General features: G+C 46.1%; 1 protein-coding gene across 7 annotated transcripts in view; it reads right to left on the bottom strand.

Moving 5' to 3' along the window:
* Positions 1-12,383, bottom strand: part of LOC101788319 (protein RoBo-1-like) — a 36,088-nt gene extending 23,705 nt beyond the window's left edge. For 3 of the 7 annotated variants that reach the window (XR_010046379.1, XR_010046380.1, XR_010046381.1), the window contains exons 1-4: positions 12,229-12,382; positions 11,673-11,764; positions 11,340-11,450; positions 10,699-10,848 (exon numbers count right to left, since the gene is read on the bottom strand). Coding sequence is in view for 3 of the 7 variants with exons in the window: in XM_063245255.1 (XP_063101325.1) it covers positions 7,948-8,141; positions 10,699-10,848; positions 11,340-11,450; positions 11,673-11,745 (528 nt within the window). In the remaining 4 variants the exon portion in view is untranslated. Of the gene's footprint in view, positions 1-3,239; positions 8,142-8,326; positions 10,129-10,698; positions 10,849-11,339; positions 11,451-11,672; positions 11,765-12,228 lie in introns of those variants that run through there. The other 4 variants (XR_010046378.1, XM_063245255.1, XM_063245257.1 and 1 more) reach the window with 4 other exon arrangements.
* Between the last annotated feature and the right edge of the window lie 7,749 nt (positions 12,384-20,132).

The following is a 20,132-nucleotide window of genomic DNA, read 5'->3' as shown; positions in this document are numbered from 1 at the left end:
CCTTTTGTCATTTTCTAGCCTTTGAATTGTTTCTTTCTGTTTCTTCATTATTTTTAAGAGGTCTTTTCTTTTGCAATCGTATTTCATAAATCTCTCTTCAAGTTGTGAAAGGCTAACTTTAGTTTCTGTCAAGGCATTTTGCCAGTTTTCAATGGAGTTTTTAGTTTCCTACTAATCTCTGGATCTCTTTCATGTATTCTAGGTTATCTTTAAATTCTTCATCACAGGTTTCTCTTTCTTTTCTGAGTTCCTCTGTTGTTTCATCTGTGTTCTGTTGGGAGGGTTTATCATTTCTTTAATTAATATTTTTATATCTTGCCTCACTTGGATCAGAAGTACAGTTTTAAATTCGTCTGTGAGGTCATGGAGGTATTTATTTCTGCTGATGCTGTGTCTAATATTGCATGATTACTGCACTGGTTCTCTTCTGTATTTACTTCTTCTGGACTTATTTTCCCAGGTTCAGCAGCTGGAGATTTTTTTTTAAATTTCTATCTCTTTTTATGTTTCTGGTTTTTTGCAGACTCGTGTATCCTGGGGGTCTGTGGCCCTCTCTGATTGCTTAGGGTCTTTTGGAAGCATGCTGACTGGAGTTTTGCCGCCCTCCCCAATTTGCTGTTATGTGAGGTACCCTCAGGGATGTAGTGATGGTGCAGGCTAGCCTCGAGCCTCTGTGCCAGTCAATCGCAAGTTAGGCTGTACCTTGTGGACATCACAGAGTCACGACAATTTTGTATCTGCTTATTGGGTCCCATCCAGAGACATAGTTCGACATCAGCTAACCCTGCCAATTCTCTCCACGCCAAGGGTGACTAATTGATGTCACCATGGTGCCGGGCTCTGCCCATCTCCAAGCTCTCCTTCACCAGACCTTCTTCGTACATTCTAGATAAAAGTCCTTTGTCCGAGTTACAGTTGGCAAAAACCTTTCTGAATGATTGGTTGTCTCTTTACTCTGTTTGTAATTTACTTTGATGTGCAAAAACTCTTAATAAGGTAAGATCCTAGTTGTTGATTCCTTGAAATACTCCCCATGCAGTTTGGTTTTTGTCCATGAACTCTCTGCCTATCACTATGTCCTCAAAATTTCCACCTATATGGTTTTCAGTACATTTGATGTTTCTGTTTTAATATTTAGATGTTTTCCCATTTTAACTTTACTTTGGCACATGGCTATAGGCCTGGGGCCAGTTTAAGTCTTTGGCAGGAGAACAACCAATTTTTCCAGCTCTACTTATTAAGAAGCTTTATTCCCTGAACATATTTTGCTCCTTTGTCACACATAAGGTGGCTGAGTGTGTTTGTAGTTGTATCTGTTACTTCTGTTCTGTTCAGTTGATCTTCAGGTCTGTTTATTTGCCAGTACCATGCTGATTTTATTTGAGCAATTTTGTGATATAATTTCAGTGACTGTGATGCCTTCTGGCTTACCTTTGTTGCCCACCATGACTCTTGCTGTTGTAGGTCTCTCCTGGTTTCACATGCATTTTCAGAATGTATTTTTCTAGACTTGTGAGATATGCAGATGGTATTTTGCCTAGGATTGCACTAAATCTGTACAACAGTTTTGAAAGTATAGTCATTTTCACAATATTGGTTGTTACTATTTAGTAGCAACAGATACCTTTCCATTTAATGAATTCCTGTCTGATTTCTTTTTTCAGAATAGTATAATTTTCAGTACCTCGATCTTTGATTTTTTTTTTTTTTTGTTGAATGGATTCTGAATATGTCATTTTGGGGATGTTACTGGGAAAGATGTGATTTCCCTAATTTCTTTCTCTGAGCTTGTTGGTGCATGCCGCAAAGCTATTGCCTTGTGAGTGTTGATTTTGTAAGCAGCTATGCTGCTGAATTTGATGATTAAGTTTAGAAATCTGTTGGTGTAGTTTCTGGGGTTTCAGATTAATTACCTCTGCTTTTTCCTGGGTTCCTGACTAGTGTTTTCATCCTTTGACTTTCATTCTATGCTTTTCCTTTTGACTTAAATGTTTCTTTCACACAGCAAATTATTTCATTTTGTTTCTTGATCTACCCTTCCAGTTTGTTTCCTTTAATTGATACATTGAGGCCATTCACAGTGATGCTTATAACTGACAGGTGTTGACTTTGTTATGCTATCTTTCTGTTGTTGGTTTTCTACTTTTTACCTCTATTTAAGTGCATGCCCTGATTGGTGCTTTCTTTTTGTTGTTTTTATTGGAATTGTGATCATCTTTGCTCCTTTCTAGAGCATCTTTCAGTAGGATGGGTTTGCTGGTCATGAATTCATTCAGTTGTTCTCTATCATGAAAGTATCTTATTTCTCCGTATATTTTGAAAGATTGTTTTTCAAGTACATCAATCTTGATTGGAAGTTGTTTTCTTTCAGGATTTGAAGTAGTTTTCTCCAAGCTGTTCTTGTATGGAGCATTTGTTGAGAAGTCTACTGTGATTCTGATGGGCTTTCCTTTACACACTGATCTGTTTCATTTCTTTGACATCTTGTCATATTCCGTTCTTGTACTGAATTTTTAGGATCTAAATTATTATTTGCCTGGGTGTGAATTTATTTTGGTTATGATTTACTTGAATTCTATATACTCGTGATGAGTTGATTAAGTTTGAGCCCCTTCCTGCACTGAATGACTGACTGCAATATGATGCAAAGCTGTGGGCCAGTCACATGAGTTCCTCTAAACTAAGTTTCCTGGAGTGATGAAAACCTGATAGGTGGGTCTCTTCTCCTCCTTCAGGTATCTGGCTCCTCACTAATGGCAGAGGTCACTTTGTTGGGCTCCTTCAAACACAGGCTTCTCCTTGAGCCATATATATTGCCTTGGCACTTGACAGGGCAGAGGTTGGATTCTCCAGGACACATATGGCTAGCTGGGACACACCACTAAAGTATGGTTCTCTACTCAGCGGATGGATCAGTGGATGAGTCTCTAGCTGAAGATTCTATAATGAGTTTGGGGGGTACATGTCATTGAAAGAGAGACAGATCTCCTTCCCAGGCTCCTTTTTGATAAGTGGATCAAATGGTTTCCTGGAAACCATGGGCAAGCAAGTTTCTTATGCCATGCCCTTTCCCCACAATGTTCCTGGTTTGGAGCCTGCTGACCATGGACTGAATCTCCTGAATCATGATCAAATTAACTACTTAGGCATTTACCTGACTGTTACTTGGGCAGTGTGCTTCTTTATGTCCTGGCTATCCAAGCATCACTAGGGCAGATTTCCTTTCAACCAGTCAATAATTCTTCTTCTTCTTCTTCTTCTTCTTCTTCTTCTTCTTCTTCTTCTTCTTCTTCTTCTTCTTCTTCTTCTTCTTCTTCTTTTTCTCCTTCTTCTTGTGCTCCTCCTCCTCCTTCTTTTTTTGATGTATTTCACTTGTGACTATGGTCTCAATTTGTCTCCATTTACCTATAAAGCCTCAAGATTATCCATTTGTATAGCTGAGTAATATTCCATTGTATAAAAATGCCACATCATTTTATCCATTCTACAGTTGATGGACATTACGGTTGTCTTCAAGATTTACCTATTGCAAATTGTGCTGCTGTAAACATGGAGACACATATATCACTGTGGCATGACATTTTCAATTTTTCTAGGAAAATACCCAGAAGGGGAATAGCTGGATTAAATGGGACTTTCAATCTAGGTTTTTGAAAAATGTCTACATTGATTTCTACAGTGTTTTCAGCAGTCTCCACTCCTGCTAGCAGTGGGGAAAATGTTCCTTTTCCCCCACAGCTTCACCAGCATTTTATATTGGTTGAAATTTTTGATGACAGCCATTGTTTCTGGTGTGAGATGGAATCTCAGTGCTGTTTTAATTTGCATTTCTTGAATGACCAGTAATGTTGAGCATATCATCATGTGTTTATTTCCTACTTCTATTTCTTCATCTGAGAAGTGCGTGTTCATTTCAGATGCCTATTTTTGGATTGAGTCTTTGAATTTGGGCAGCCTGATGTTTTTCAGTTCTAAGTATTTGTCCTTTGTCTGAGGGACAACGAGGCTCTTGTTTGCCTCAGATACTCTTACATCTGTCAATTTGTTTTACATTGATTACTTGTTTTTAAATTTAGAACATTGTATTCATTTGTGATGCTTGTTTATAGTGAAATCTAATAAGCTCAGGTTATTTTCACATACTAATTCACATTTATTTTATTTTTGGAAAATAATGTGTAGTTCTGTGCTGCAATCTATGCAATCTTCTATGTATGAAAGTATATTACATATAATATTTATACTTTTTCAGAACTCAGTAATGTTCTTTCACAATACAAAGAGTACATGTTGGCATAACCACTGGATGAATGATGGCCTGTTTAACAAATGGTGCTGGGAAAACTGGCTTTTCACATGCTAAAGACTAAAACTAAACCCAGTCTATCACTATGCACTAATGTCAAAATGGATGAAAGATCGAAGTATTAAAACATAACCACTCAATCTCCTAGATGACAAGGTAGCTAGAAATCTTGAAGACATAAAAGTAGGTAAAGAGTTCATGAACAAAAACCAAACTTCATGGGAAGTACTTCAAAGTATCAATACCTGGGATCTCATTTTACTAAAAAGTTTTGTATGTCAAACAATCAACAACAGAGTGAAAATGAAGCCCACATATTGGGAAAAAATCTTAGCCAAGTGTCCCTCAGACAGAGGACTTCTACTTGGATCATATAAAGAATTACAAAAAGTCGGACCTCCCAAAATTCAAAGACTCAGTCCAAAATTGGGCCACTGAGTTAAATACACAGTTCAAGAAATACAAATGGCATACAAATATATGAAAAATGCTTAACAACATTGGTGATTGGATAAATGCAAATTAAAATATCACTGAGATTCCATCTCACTGCAGAAAGAAAGGCATCATAAGATATCAACCAATACCAAATGCTTGTGGGGCTGTGTGGAAAAAGGAATCATTGTGCAGTGTTGATGGGAGTGTAAACTGGTCCATCCCCTGTGGAAATCAGTGTGGAAATTACTCAAAAAGCTGGGATTAGAGGCACCATTTGATCTAGCTATTCACTTCTGGGTATTTTCTCAGAAGAATTAAAAATATCAAAGAACACTGGTATGTGGAACCCATGTTTCCAGCAGCACAATTTGTAATACCTAAATTGTAGAAACACAGCAAATGCCAGGAAAATGAAAAATGGATTTTAAAATATGTGGTATTTTTATACAACGTAGTATCACTCAGCTACAAAGGAATATAAATTTGAGGCTTTTATAGGTAAATGGATGCCACTAGAAACGATTCTCATAAGTGAAATAAGACTCTTTTGTATAACCATTATATTGTCTCCCTCCTCTGTGTAAGAAATTAAAAAATAAGTAAGATTCAGTAGGTACATGGTACATTAGATATTGTGAAAGGGAAAGAAATCACCCCAAAGAAAGGAACAACTGGGACAGGGAAAAAGAGAAAAAAAGAAAAGGGGAAAATATAGGTATAGACAGACAGACAGACAGATAGATAGACAGACAGACAGACAGACAGATAGATAGATAGATAGATAGATAGATAGATAGATAGATAGACATACACACATATAACTCACAAGATGGCTAAGGTAACTGTACTACTAATTCTACTGCTTCATGGAAAGAAACTGTGAGGGCTTATATTGTTTGATCTGTTTTACATGCCTGTGTTGGTAATTTGAGCAACTATTTTGAAGATAACAGTATGAAATATGGTGACCATTGTTAAATTCCTATCATCTTCTTTGGAAATCCTATATTGTTTTGTTTTAATCACTTTAAAATTAAAAAATTTAACAAAATGAGACATATTTCAGACACTAAGACTGAACAGGAAGGAAGTGTCAAAAGATCTGCAAAACTGAAGAAAGGAGAAATGTTAGCATATCAGAGAGGAAAGGCCTGTGTTGTGATTTGGAAAGACAAAAACGATTTCTTATTGTCAACTATCCATACTATGGAAATGATAGAACATGAAAGAAAAAAAACTAAAAAATTCCAGTAGTGTTCAGTGATTATAAGAATTCTCTGGATGCGGCTGACAGAGTTGACCAACATCTAACAAGCTATCCTATAATGAAAAGTGAGAAAAAATATTACTAAAACTTTTATCCAGAGACCTTCCCACACCTTCAAACCATCCCTGAGGCCTGAGAGGACCAGGTGTCTATGCTCAGCAACCCACAGTCATCTAGGAACCTTTGGGGAGGCTCTTGGGGACTGAGAAGCTGCACCTACAGGCCAACTGATACCCAGACACTATCTCAGAGGCCTGTGTGGACTGGCAGTCTGTGTCCAAGGACTTAGAGTCATCTGGGAACCTTTGGTAAGGACTTCTAGGAATGGGAGCCTGCTCCTTATGACCCACTGATACCTGGGATCCATCTCTGAGGCCCACAGGGACTGGAACCTTGTGCAGAGCAACCTGCAGGCATCCAAAAACACTCGGTGAAGCCTGGGGCAACTGGGTGTCTGTGCCCAGTGACCCAGAACCAACAGCCACCTTCAGTGAGGCCTCCTGTCAGACAGCCCACCAGAACAGGAAGCAACTATGACTTGGTATCCACCTGATTCAAAGGAGCACAGGAAAATGCCAAAATGAGAGAGCAAAATGCAATCTCAACCTTTTAACCCATCCAGACCAAGTCCAAGGCACATAGAGTTGGATGAATTTAAAAATCACACACCTGAAATTTCTGAAATGAGAACAACAGAAAGAAGGAAATAAACTCTAGGAAGCTATAAAGGAAAACAGATCACAAATAATTTCTCAGGTTAAAAACAGAAGTGATAAACATAATGAAAGTATTGGTGAATATCTCCAAAGAAGCCATGGAGTAAAAAATAGATGAGCATAGGAAAATGATGGAAACTCTGAATGAACAAAACAGGAAAGAATTAGAATACATGAAACAGATTCAAGGTGATAATCAGGAAATCAAAAATTCCACTGAAAGCTAGCCAAATCACACAAGTGAAACTGAAGACAGAAATTCAGACCTTGAAGACATGAATGCATCTAGTGATTATGAAAGAAAGCATCTTAAAAACAACAAAGAATCAGGAAATAATGTAATAGCTGCAAGATGATGCAAAGAAAAGCAATATAAGGCTGATAGTTGTCAACAAAAAAGGAGGCAACACAAAGGACATAAGAAGACTGTTTGCAGAGATAGTAGCAGAAAATTTCTCAAACACAGCATCACAGAGATGCCCTCTCAAAGGGCTCCTGCAATGCTGCTTAGGGTAGGAGATGAACTGAATTTGGAGAATCACATCATGCACAGACACAGGATTGCTTCCTTGTGGGGTCAGCATGCTAAGAACATGACACAGATCTGAATTCTTCAAAGGCTGTCTCTCTATGGTGCCCCCAGCCTCTTCCCAGGTGTCACACAGAGTGGAGGCAGGGCTCCTAGAGCCAGGCCACGGGAGCACACACAGCAGTCCTGGGGACCCTGGAGCTGTCACTCCACACTGTGCCATGGGCTCAGAACAACCTCACAGGCCTAAGCCCTATGCCCACTCGCACTTGGAAGTGGAAGCATCCACAGTATACAGGAGGAATTCCATACACACATGGAGGAGGGTTTCAATTGTACCTGGGAGTATATGAACTGTGGGAAGGGACCCTTCAGAACTGTGAATCACTCATCCAAATCATTACCCTGGACTGAGAGAAACTGTCCAGAGCAGTGGTGAGGACTTGGGCTGTGATGAAGGAGGGATTGTAGAGATGGCGTCGCAGAACCCCAGGCTGTGCTGCTCAGGGTGGGCAAGCAAGCACGAGGGAAAGAGAAGGACTTCTAAAACGTAACTGCAGATGAGTAATTCTACACATATTTATGGAAACACCAGCTTTTTAATCCGGTCCTTGTGGAGAAAGGCTGGGGGAAGGGAACCATCCAAGGCCTCTAACGTTTTACTGAATTATGGACTTTCCAGTGCCCACAATCAAAGCAAGACTTTCAGCAGGAAGAGACTGGTCAGGGTAGCTGAGGCAACGGAGTTCAGTGGGGGGCTCCCGCTGCTCGTGCCCTTGCATTCTGTTTGGATCTCTGCACCACCCAGTATTTCCATATTCAGGTTGCAGGCGGATTCAGTTACACAGCCCATAGCAAAGAACTCAGTTTTGTTATTAGCCATGACTGCCAAAGAGAAAGGGTCAGAAGTCAGTCTTGTCTCTAGTCTTCTCTCCCCTTCCCATCCTCATGCTGGTTTCCTTGGGAAACCAGGTGCTCAGCGTGCCAGGACACATGATTCAGCCTTCACAGGAGAACCTCAAGCACAGTTCCAGCTCCACCCAAAGTCTGCAGGTTCACTTGCTCTGTCCTATTTTCCATCCAGAGTGCAAGTGTCCTTAAAGGACCCTGAAGACTCAGGTATGAGATGAGACCATGGCTTCTGGGGGCTCTAAGAGAGATGTGGTTGATGCAGGCAGGGAAGGAGACTGCAGGTTGGACCTCGTGTGTTCACCTAGAAACCTCCTATTTTACCTGCCCTCTTCCTTACCATCGCTGCTCTGGTGATACCAGGGAGCTGTGTGGCCCTCCCTTAAGGCAAGATCCTTCCTTCCTGGGGTTCTGAGTCCCTTGTGACAACAATTGTGAAAAGTCACAGCATGTCCACGCTTCCTGTCTTACACTGGGGCAGAGTGACTGTCCCCCTATGGATAGTGCCAGCTCTCCGCTGTGTCCTACATGACACCCCACTGCCCTCATTCACCTGTACTCCTCTAGTCACAGCACCTTTAGACTGCTGGTTTCAAACTGGCTTTCAAAATCCTCTTTAAAAAAATATAACTGAGTATAAAATTAAAATACTTGAAACTTAATTCTTTCTCTTAGCAAAAGAGACAGGATTACAATTTTAATCATAAATCGGAACTATCATAGGTTTTTAGAATTCACTTATTTACCAGTTACCGAATGATAATTATATTTTATATCAATTGTTTTACCATCACCTTATTTCATTTATCTATAAATACGTGCACTGAATATTGCTTGATCATTTAAAGTCACAATTTGCCCTCAGCTTCATCAAACTCTGTCTCTTCCTTTAGCTCCTAGTTCCACCAAGCTTTTTACCTGTTAATCAAGAAAGAATGGACAGGGCTGCACCTAACTGCACCACCCCCACTTTCCCACCTCCTCTCTAAATGGAACATGAGCCCTTCACCACAGGCAGACATTCGGTAGCTCAGAAAAATTACAAAGGGTTCAGTGATTGCAGAATGACACCATGTGAAACTGAAGTGTCCAATCATGGGGTTGGGGAAATAGCAATGGTAGTGAGGATGACAACCAGAGCTGGAGTGTCACCCCTTCCTTGCCACTGGGCCAAGGTACCATTCCTCAATAGTTCAGTCATACATGTGTCCGGAAGTCTCAGTGTCTGTTGTAGGAGGAGGCCTCGTTTTCTCTGCTTTTCTCCTGACCTCTCCTCTTTTTCCAGCCATGACTTCATCCAAACCTTGCAGGTACAGCCCAGTCCTTGGACCAGAAGCCCCTTTACCATGTGTAAATGTTGAACTTTGAAGTTCAACATTTCAAAAGGCCCCACAGTTCCCTTTTCCTGGCAGTGGAGCCTTGGGCAGCAGCCTCCCATGCTGCCTCAGGTTGGACTCAGGTTGGCCTCTGGGATCATCACAAGAAGTCGAAATGTTGACCCATCACTGAAGAGATTAAACTATTGAGAATTCCCTCTCTGTGTATCTCATCACTCCCTCTGTGGCAAACCAGATTCTGTGCCTTGAGGAGCCCACAGTCTGTGCAGAGGCCCCCATTCAGAGCAATTAAGACTGCCAGAAGCAGCTGAGCTGGGAGTCAGGTCCTCCCTCAGTGATCAGAGTACCTGCTGCCAACATGACGGTGATGCCACAAGACACCCACAGTCAGAAGTACCATGCTGTGCCCCATCCAGACCTCTGAACTGGGGGTAAGGATGCTCATGATCTGCACCCTCAGAGAGGAGCAGCAGAGTGCTCAGGAAGGGCCATACCTTTGCTGGCCACTTCAACACACTTCTTCTCCTCCCCTGTGCAGTACAAGGAGACTGGGTCACAGGTCTGGCCTTTTTAACTGAGGCAAGCAGGGCACACAATGCCATTGAGTTTGGAGTCTACTGGAGACACTGAATGAAGAAAGGTAATTTTCATGTTGAGCAATAAGAAGAAAAATTGCTAAGAGTGTTACTATTAAGAGTATTACTATTCCATAATAGCAGAATTATTCCAAGATCCCTCAGAAAAAGTACAACTAGCACGGTGAAGGAAGAGGTTTTTGGTGTGGAAAGCGTGATTTTTAAACAAAGGGATCTCACAAGAGTCTGGTGTTCCCTTTCCCTTCATCCATCATCCTCTGTGCCCAGCTAGGGGAAAACAGCTGGATGATGGGAGGGAAAATAACCTGTGGTAGAGAGATGCTGCTGAACAGATGAGGAACTAAGCAGAAGAGGACAGGGTCTCTGCTGGACTGGCTGGGGCTAGGGTTTAAAGCCATAGGCTCGCCCTTAGAGAAAACCCACAGGGTCAGCCCCTGCCAATCCATAGAGCTGGGCCACTAAGGAGCACCTGGGAGAGGAGAAGGGGCAACAAGGAAAGCACCTGGTGTCTTCGACAGATGGACACTGTCAAACAGATGGGTTAGGGAAAAGACAGAAGCCAAACCCCAGCCTTGGGAGCAGGTGGGGAGGGGCACTCACTGGGGATGTCCTCCTTGTTGCACTGCTCACTGTCACAGCACTGGCGGTTGTAGCTGAATGTCATTTTGTTCCCCAGTGTTGCTGAGAAGGCCAGAGGGGTGCAGGCTCCTGGAGAACAGCCTTTAACCTGGTAAAGGCCACCACTTTGCTCTGCAAAGAGCCAAACCCCAAAGAGAATTTGCACCTGAGGTTCAGGGTGACTGAGGACAGGTTAGCAGTTGGCATTCCAGGAGCCAGGGTCTTTATTCACTTAGTCTTTAACTTTTCCATGATTCCAGAGAACTGCCTGGTTTCCTTCCCCAGGGCAGAGCACAGAGGAAGGGCTTCTCAGAAAGGGGGCAGTTTGGGGGCCCCTTGCTAGTTGTGGCTGAAATGAAGATCACATATACAAAGAAGCAGATTCATTTGCCAAGTGGCTGCAGGAAATGAAGTAGGCAACAGGATCATCCCGCCCTGTCCCCAGAGAGTCTGTGTTGGATTTCTGTGCTGCTGGGACATTGTGGGCAGACGAGGGGTACAGGAAAGCTACCTGAGGGAATAAGGCTCCAATGTTTCTGAGCTAGGCCAGCCCTTCCCTCCCAGGGCCTCCTCCTGTCTGCCTCATCTGCCTGGGAGCAGAGGTGGAAGCAGGTGTGGCTTACCTGTAAATTCCAGCACTTCCTTGTGGCTGAAGCAGCCCTGGGAGGTCTCGCAGGTTTTGGAGGGGTTAGAGGTGCATTCGTCCGAGAAGCACTGTGTACATGTGTAACTCTCTAAGAAGGAATCAAAATTTTCAAAAGACAAATCTGAGAAAGACAGCCCTGGAGCACGGCGGCTGAAGTCTGCAATAGAATACTCCTAGCAATCAAGCTGCCGCAAAGCTACCTCCAGGAGCAGGTGGAGCCCTGTAGGCTCCAGGCCAGCAGTGTCGCCCTTAGGAACCTTATTCCCACCTCACCCTTCTGGCTTTGGGAGGAAGGATGGTGCATTCTTACCCACAGTGCTGAGCAGGAAGGCAGCTGAGACACAGAAGGTGAAGATGCTCTTCAGGGTGGAGGGCAGGGGCATGGTGACACTGTAGACAAACCTAGAATGCCCAGAAAGTGAAACCCAGTCACCGAACAGCCCAAGTGACAGGCAGCAGTTCCGCTCACTCATGCATGCACATCGTCATCCATTCCTTTGGAAAGAGACCCAGAAGGCCCTCAGGGGAAATGAGCTTTCCTCCCCAGGGAGGCTTTCCATGCAGGGCATTTTCTTCCTGCATGGTGTGGAAGATGTTGAGCTCCCCAGGCTGCAATGGATGATGGGCAATGTGCAGAAAAGACTTCCAGGGAGCAGAGCCAGGGAGCCTGTCAGTGTATGGAGAGCCTTTGACCATCGTATTCTGAGACAAACAGACTCTTAAATAAGGGCACGGATCTCCCAGATCCAAAGCCACATTCCCAGCAGCCAGCAGCCAACCCACAAGGCAGATGTGCGCTCTCAGTATACCAAGCCCTTCTTCACAAGGGGTTGGATCTGAGCTGGAAGGAAGCTGTGGGTTCTCACCTGGAGAAGAAAGGAAAGTTGGCTCTCTCTGTGTCTCACCCTGGCTTCCCTTTATAAGACCAGCAGTGAAACAGCGCAACAATTAAAGCACCACAGATAGGCACAGTGTTGGCATGAATTCAAGTGCAATGATCTTCCAGACAGGTGCTGAGCCAGTGCCTGGTTCTGATCCTCTTGGTGGGTGGAGCAGGAACAAGGGTGCTTTCCATGTTTCTGGGCTTCATCTCATAATCTAGAGTCCCGACTCACGCCCTGAATTCTGAGGGCCTTATGAGGTGCCCTGTGGATGCCACTGTCAGCTGCTCCCACTGCAGACACCAACATTCCTTCTCACATACTCCCTCCCTACCTCCTCCCCTTCCTCCCCAGAACCAGGACCCACTCTCTACTCTCCAGAAGTGGGTCTGGACCTTTCCCTACCACATTTCTCTCTCCTTCTGCTGTGTATATGCTCCTCTGTGTTGGAGCCTAAGCTCTAGGTTGAGCTGCTTAATTTGACAGGACTGAATAGCTGAAATAGAAGGCTTCCTATCCCCACTCCGCCATCCACCAAGCCTTAGGTCGTTGGGCTCCCTGGAAAAGCACAGCAAGGTGTTGTAGTAGTTGGCAGGCAATGCAGGCTCCTGGAGCCAAGTGAGCTGAGTTTTGAGGAAGTAGGTGATCAGTCCTAAGGGAAAACCAGCAGGTGACATGTGGAGGAATGGTCTGAGACAGGGACAGGTCCAAAGCAGTTGTGGAGGATGCAGGGTTTGCTGGGATTTCCACAAAGGACTGGAGAGCTGCAGGAAACCTGTATTCCAGCTCTCTAGGCTCTTCATGTTTGACTGAAAGTTGGCAAAGAGCCTGAAGGACTGCAGAACCTGAGCTTGTAGATCTCAGGGGATCTTCCATGTCTATGTGGGAGTTTCCTGCAGTGGGAATCTATAGTCATAGGTGGAGCACCCAGTACCTTTCCCAGAGTGAATGAGGGGTGCATAGCCTTGCCCAAACCTTGGGAAACATGGGGAGGATTTGCTGCATGATTTCCAATGCTCTTACTAAAAACACAACACCAATGATTCATTCAAAGAGCCTGGATTTTTGTCAATCGGAGTGGAAATCCTGGAATCCTTGCTTTTGGAATGAATGAGCTTCCTGTCCTACACACCACATTCAGATCAATCTTCCAGAAACCTGGGTCATGGCTCCATATCCATTTCATGGTTCTTTTATCTCCTGAGATAAAGGTTTCTCCTAGCTGACAGCCGAGAAGATCAGCTGAAGTTAGATTGTGTCTGGCCCAGAATGGGTAAGGCCAGGAGTCTGAACCTACTGCAGAGCCTTGACTAAGACATTGGCTGGATCAGTGAACTGCTGGTGACCCCAGCCTGAAGGCCACAGAACAGAATCACAGTCAGAAATCATAGACTGTCAGGCCAAAGCTGCTCTGTCACCACTGGAGAAGATCTTTGAACCATCCCTCCTCTACATGGAGTAGAAACATTGTAACCAACATTGCCCAACTCTGTGCCAACTTCCCACATCCAGAACACCTGCTGTGGCACAGGAAGGTAGCTGTTGGCTAACTCATGTTCCGGTCACATCCAACAGCTGCCAGGGCCTCACCTCAGGAAACCATTACAGGGCGGGGAGGCACAGGAAAGCAAGGGGCAAAATGCTTAGCAAATGTCAAGGATCTCACTGCCTACCTGTGCCCCATGACACCCATGCAGCCTGCAAAGTGCTCCCAAAGGATCCAATGGACCAGCTTTTCTCAGGACCAGAAACAATATTTTCCTCTACATCCCAGGGAAAACGCTCCTGGGGGGAGAAGGGCCACCTTCCAGCCAGCCTCACCCCAGATGCATCTCTGATGCATCTCCTCTCTCTGCTCCTGATGGTGATGCCCTAATGCACAGAGGTCTGCTGGATGCTTCTGGGCACTCTCCACAGGGGGACCTGACTGGGGCATCTGTGTTTGTCTCCCCACTGACCTGCTTCAGCCAGGATTATGCCAGCTCAGTTTCTCCTGACTCCTTGACCTGTGCTGTCTGATTGGGCCTTTCATGGTCCTCCAGCCTGCAGCTGATGGGGTTGCCCACAACTGTCTTCAGCAGGAAGCTTTTCGCTCATTTGGCCAGAACTTAGCCTTGAATTTGCCATTAGTGCTTTGTCACCACTGGGCCTGTCCTGCTCCATGGCTGTAAATCTTCACCTGCCTATGCAGGTTGTGGAGTGAACTCATCTCTATCCTGCACTCTAGACATGTCCTCCATGCCTCCCTTGAGGAAAGTCTTCCTTTCCCTCCTCAGGGATGCTGTGGAAACGTTTTTTTCAGGGTTGATCCACATCTCTGTCCTCCACTTTTCCTTTACAAGGCAGACTGCAGGCAGTTCCACTTTGAGGGCTTCTGTGAGGGTCACAGGAGCCCAGCTGCCCCCTGAGAAGAGCTACTGCTTCTGGCTCCCAGGCCTCTGAGCTCACTGACTTCTTTTCACTGTCAGGCAGCCCCTTGTGCAGTAAGAGAGTTTCTTTCCTGCTGAAGCCTTGGGTGGGTGGGACCTGTGGGTCCCACGCAGGCTCCCTGCTAGACCAGCTGGTCACCAGGCTGCAGGGAAGCTGCTGAGACCTGGTGGTAAGGAGGAGGTGACAATCCTCATTTGCAGATAGGCTGAGGTTTGTCTCATGTCTTTGTGTAGAAGTTGAGGCTCTGGCCCACTGGGATTCCCACACAGTTCCTTCCTGGTGTCTCTCTGATAAGACCAGTTGGATGCTTCAACCAGGAGTCTTCAGTACCTTAACAGGAAGCAGGGCTGGATCCTGGGAGGTGCCCAGCTCACCAGGTGGCCAGTTCTGAGCCTGCCAAGAGTCCTGCTGGGAACAGCTGTCAATGTGCCAAGCCTGTGGCCCCAGCCTGTCTCACTCCCAAGGTTAAGCACATGGGAAGAGGACCCATTCTGGCGTCCATGGCCTTGTCCCAGGTCCTGATGAAAGCTGGAGGGGTGGCAGAGGGCAGGTATGAGGCCCAGGCCCAGCAGCAGAGCCCTCAGTCTTCCTTAACCCTAAGCCATCATGGGTTCAGGGGAAACCAGAGTCCAGCCCTGGCGAAGGTTTGAGGTTCAGAGCAGGTTTGGTTAGGGCAGGTATTGGGGCGTGGGGCTTCCCACCACAGAGGGTACAGGCAGGAAATGTCTGGAAGGGTGAACAGGTCCATTAGGAAGCATATCCTCTGCACATCTGTACACACTTTACTCATCATTTTGGTGCCTGGGACGAAAGACTGAAAAGAGGGGCAGGGACCCAGTGTCTGCTCTGAGAGCACCTGAAGCCCATTCCTCCAGTGGTCCCACCTCCTAAAGACTGAAAAGAGGGGCAGGGACCCAGTGTCTGCTCTGAGAGCACCTGAAGCCCATTCCTCCAGTGGTCCCACCTCCTAAAGCTATGGCTCTCCCCAGTACCTGCAGGATGCCTACGAGGCTGTGTGTAGGGCCTTTGGGGGGATTCTGTATTTACATCCCATGTTCACATAATCACCAAGGACCACAAGACCACACTCGTCATCCCTAGAATGCCAAGGAGAAAACCCGGGCACAGGCATGCAGAGGAGATTCTCCCTGACTACAGAACGTGACAAGGAGTGCTAGCTGCCACTGCCCTAGCCATCTGTGACCACATTGGGGCCCCACATCCAAGCTCCCCCTATTCGAGGGGCGGATGTGTCTTCAGGGTCGCCCAGTCAGGGCAAAGACCTCAGAGAGATAAGGAGGAGAGAACAAGGCATAGTCCCTGCAGGAGCCTAGAGCAGTCCAGAGGTGAGGCTGTGCTAAGAGCCCAGCAGGGAATGGGCCTCCAAGAGCATGGGCTGAGGCTCTTCTAATTGGGGGTGGGGTTTAAGCTGCTCCACCTGGACAGTGAGGTCAGGCATGAGTAACTGGGGGCTACTCACTGGGCCTAGGGAGGCGGCCCCAAGAGCCAGGCCCAGAGGTGTCCCTGGGAAGGGTCCCCCTAGAGGACTCTGCCATCAGCCTCACCCTGTGCCATCATCCTCCCTCTGCCCTTGTGAGCCAGGCACCCAGCATGTGACTCGCAGATTCTGAATTCTCCTCAGAAACTGAAAGGTGAGGATCAGAGGTCACAGGTAGGGGAAGCTGAACCTAGCACTTTCATTCTGACATGTTTTGCTTTTTTGTGACAACTGCAGGACTCTGGAAGAACTTAAGTTCAAGGCCACTGATCTTTTCTATATTTACAGCTTAACAAACAGTTAACAGCGCCTGTAGCCTGTGGACACTCACAAATCCGTAGAACATGTGTATAGATATAGATTTATTACCATATGGGTCAAGTTAGGACATGGTTCATGGTCTATGGCTTAACGTTTAGTCTTGGAAATTTTCCTTGGGGCTCAGCTCCCTTTGTCCTTAGATCATCCCATCAGACGCAGTCCCCTTCCTGCAGGGCCATGGGGCATAGCTCCCCAGACTTCCTGCTCTTGGCCCCTTGGGGCCTGCTAAGCCTATGCCCGTTAGACTAGGGATGCCTGCTAGAGAGTTCCTGCTCCTGCTGCCCTGGACCTGCCAGTGGCAGTTTCCACCACTTATGGCTTCTCCTTAACTCCTCAGTCCTATGACAAATACCATGTGATATCACTTTCTGTAGTTCGACTTTATCCTCTGTGCTGCTTCCTCTGAGCCTTTTCCCTACCAGGATACACTGCTCTTGCTCTAAGGCTGATACAGCGGCACAGTTGCAGAATTGCAAAGGTCAGTGCCATCGTTTGGACAAAGGGTTTTCCACAAAGGCCCTGACTGTGTGAGCAGGATGCTTCCTGAAATTTTAGGGTGAAATGAGTCACATAGCCAGTGAGGGGACCAAGGAGAGGCTCAGCCAAACCAATATCCTACTCAAGGCTGAAACAGGCCCATGGCGGCCGCACAGAGCCACGAGGGACAGACCAGGTGGGCAGATGTAAACAGCCATGGTCTGGAAGTCTGCATCCTTCCAGTGGCCCCTCATGCCGGTGCGTGGCCTAGGCTGACTAAAGCAGAGAAATTGTACCCCAAAGTATCAGGGCCAGAGAGGGGTAGGGAGAGGTGCTCTGGCCCTGGAATCCTGAGTCTGCATGTGCAGGACACAGTCAGGGCTGACCCTTCTCCGGTGTCCTGAAAAATCAGTTAGCCCTGAGAGGGGCATTGTCTCCACAGGAAAAAAAAAAAGACATGGTTTATTTTGTTTCACTTCTCAGATGTCAGAGAATTATAATATATAAAAAGTAGTAAGTATATAAGGTATGATGTGATTACACTTGTAAGACTTTTAAAATTAAAAGACACATTAGAACAGATTCCCGTCAAAATCATTCCCCTCAATTCCAGCTCACTGCCCCCCCCCCCCGGCCACGCTCTGAAGCAGCTCTGGGGTCTTCTCTCATGAGAGTCTTCAGCTGCGCTGCCCTGGCTGCTTCCATGGCCTGAACTGGCTAAAAATGCACACCTCTGGGGTTCACTTTCAATTGGAGGACGGTCCACGAGAAACCCAGGGCCAGATGCCACACCTAGGGCAGATAAGGGTTCACCGTAAAGCTGGGGCTTGACAGACAGGAGTGTTCCCTGCAATTTTAAGTCACATCTTGTAAGACACTCAGGAGAGAAGACCCCAGAACTTCTAAAGGTGGCATGGACGATGGGACAAGTGTGTTCGAAGTACGAGAGGGATTTCAATGTGGATTACTGACAGTATGCCTTTTACTACACTAATTGTTTTAAAAGTTCACCACATGAACTGACTATAACGTGTGTTTGCGTGTGCGTGCATGAGCATGTGAGCATGTGCGTGTGAGCATGTGCATGTGTGTCCTACACGCACAGCACCATCACAGCCATGATCAGGAAAGGAGCTGATGGCTTATTAGTTTTCGAAAGTGTGGTGGCAACAATGTGCTCTGGGTCTGGAGCAGGCTAGTGGAGACCCTGGACCTTTTCTCCCACATAACAAATACTTAAATGAGTGACCCTCATGGGATCACAGTTGTAAGTCTCCTAGGGTATGGAAGAAACCGAGCTGTCTGGTCACCAGGACCTGAGAGCAGGACTGACAAGCGCTCGGTGAAGGTAAGGATGAGAAAGACAAATAGTCTCACATGTGTGCAGGAAGCCCCCACAGGGTAGGGCTGTACTGCGATGAGTGGATCCCATTCTCAGAGCTGGAACAGGGACGGCACTTCGGTCAGGAGTCAGCAAAGAGGAAGATGTACGTTTCCCTCATCTGCAAGCCATAGAGGCCTCCGAGACACTCCTGGGGTTCAAGTCCCTGGGGCTTCTGTGCCTCTGGGCTCCCTGTCAGTGGTCTCATAGGAAAGGAGTTGGCATGATGGCCCAACACAGCCTTGTGGCACGAGAAGAAGCAGGTGCCATTGATGCCCGTGTGCAGATGAGGGTGAAGTTCCCTGCTCACAACTTGGCAAGTTGTCACACACACACACACACACACACACACACACACACACACACACACACACGGCAGACCTGGGCCTCATCCCAGGCAGGGGGCACAGACATCCTCCCTGCAGATGAAAATCTGAGGCCCAGAGCTACGGGGTGGTGGGACCAGGTGGCTCTCTCTTGCAAAGTAACCCTTTCCTTCAACATAAAGAAGGCAAAGATACCATTTTTGCTGGTGCTCTTGAGCTTGGGATAGAGACTGAGCAAAAGCAGTCTGGTATAAGCCGAGTATGTATATTTTCTGATGCTGCAGTCCTTTTGCAGATTTTTCTATAGCTCCTTGAGGGAATGAGTCTGAAAGAAGGGGCATAGGGTGCAGGATACAGAGCCACAAAGTTCCCACGGTAGGGAGTCTGGGGTCCTCCTCATGGTACTCACTGCAGTGCAGGACCTGGAGGAAGGAACCCCTAGGGGGGATCTTCAGTGGGGGCCATGGCCTGCCAGGGACTGAAGGGTGTCCTCCTCCCAACTCTAAGGGAGACTGCTCTGGCCTGCGCAGGCCATGAAATTTCATCTTTTCAGAGTGAAGTGAGTGCTGCATGAGTTACATCTCGATCAAACCATCTTTACAAAACATGACACTAGAAATCTAAGGAAATGCTGGCAAAACAGAAGGCTCCCAAAGCAGGTTCAAAGGTCCACTCTGCTTCAAGGATTGGCATGCCCCGCCTGCTGTGTGGGCCTCTGCTTCCCGGAATGCAGGCATTTACAGGAGAGCCAGGAGGCTGCAGAGTCAGGAAGCTCCTCCTTGTGGAGTGGTGTTTGTGAAAGTAAACAGATTAAGTAGGGGGACTCTGTCCCCTTTGCATGCCTGGAGATTTACTTAACACTTTCATAGAGAAAATCTGCCCAGTCTGTCAGAAGATCTCACCAGATGCCACAGTGTTATGCTACAGTCTAGAAGGAGTTCAGGAAGGATTAAAACAGAGCAGGGGGGAGGGGAGAGGTGTCCAGACAAAGAAGGCCTGCTGTGAATGTGAGCCTGGAGAAGTGCACACAGGCATCCTCAAGGGAGAGACCCCTCACCACCCCCTCACCACGGGCTATGGACACAGGCAGGAGGAAGAAATGGGATAGCTCAGCCAGCTCAACCACTGGCCAGAGCGCTTTTGAATCTGCTGAGCAAAATTTTAAAAATGTTTATTTTACACTAGGCCAATAATTAAGAATAAAATCAGTTTAGGGTTTTATAACTTACACACATGTTTACATGCTATTCATTTCACCATTGTCACAGTTGCCACAGAAAATGCAACTCAGAAAGGTTAAATTTACATAAGAACAAAGGAGAGAAGACATTCATTTACTCTCCATACATTTACAAAGTTTCTGTGGTGTCTTTTGCCATAGATTTTGAACCACTGTTCTATGGTCTGATAATTTGCATACAGTAATATTCTTTTTTTGTCTTATGTATTTATTTAT

This window comes from Cavia porcellus, unplaced genomic scaffold, assembly GCF_034190915.1.
Source record: "Cavia porcellus strain 051 isolate PalLab524CR breed Dunkin Hartley unplaced genomic scaffold, mCavPor4.1 scaffold_2, whole genome shotgun sequence".
Taxonomy (NCBI): Eukaryota; Metazoa; Chordata; class Mammalia; order Rodentia; family Caviidae; genus Cavia; species Cavia porcellus.
This window is presented reverse-complemented; position numbering and strand designations above follow the sequence as displayed.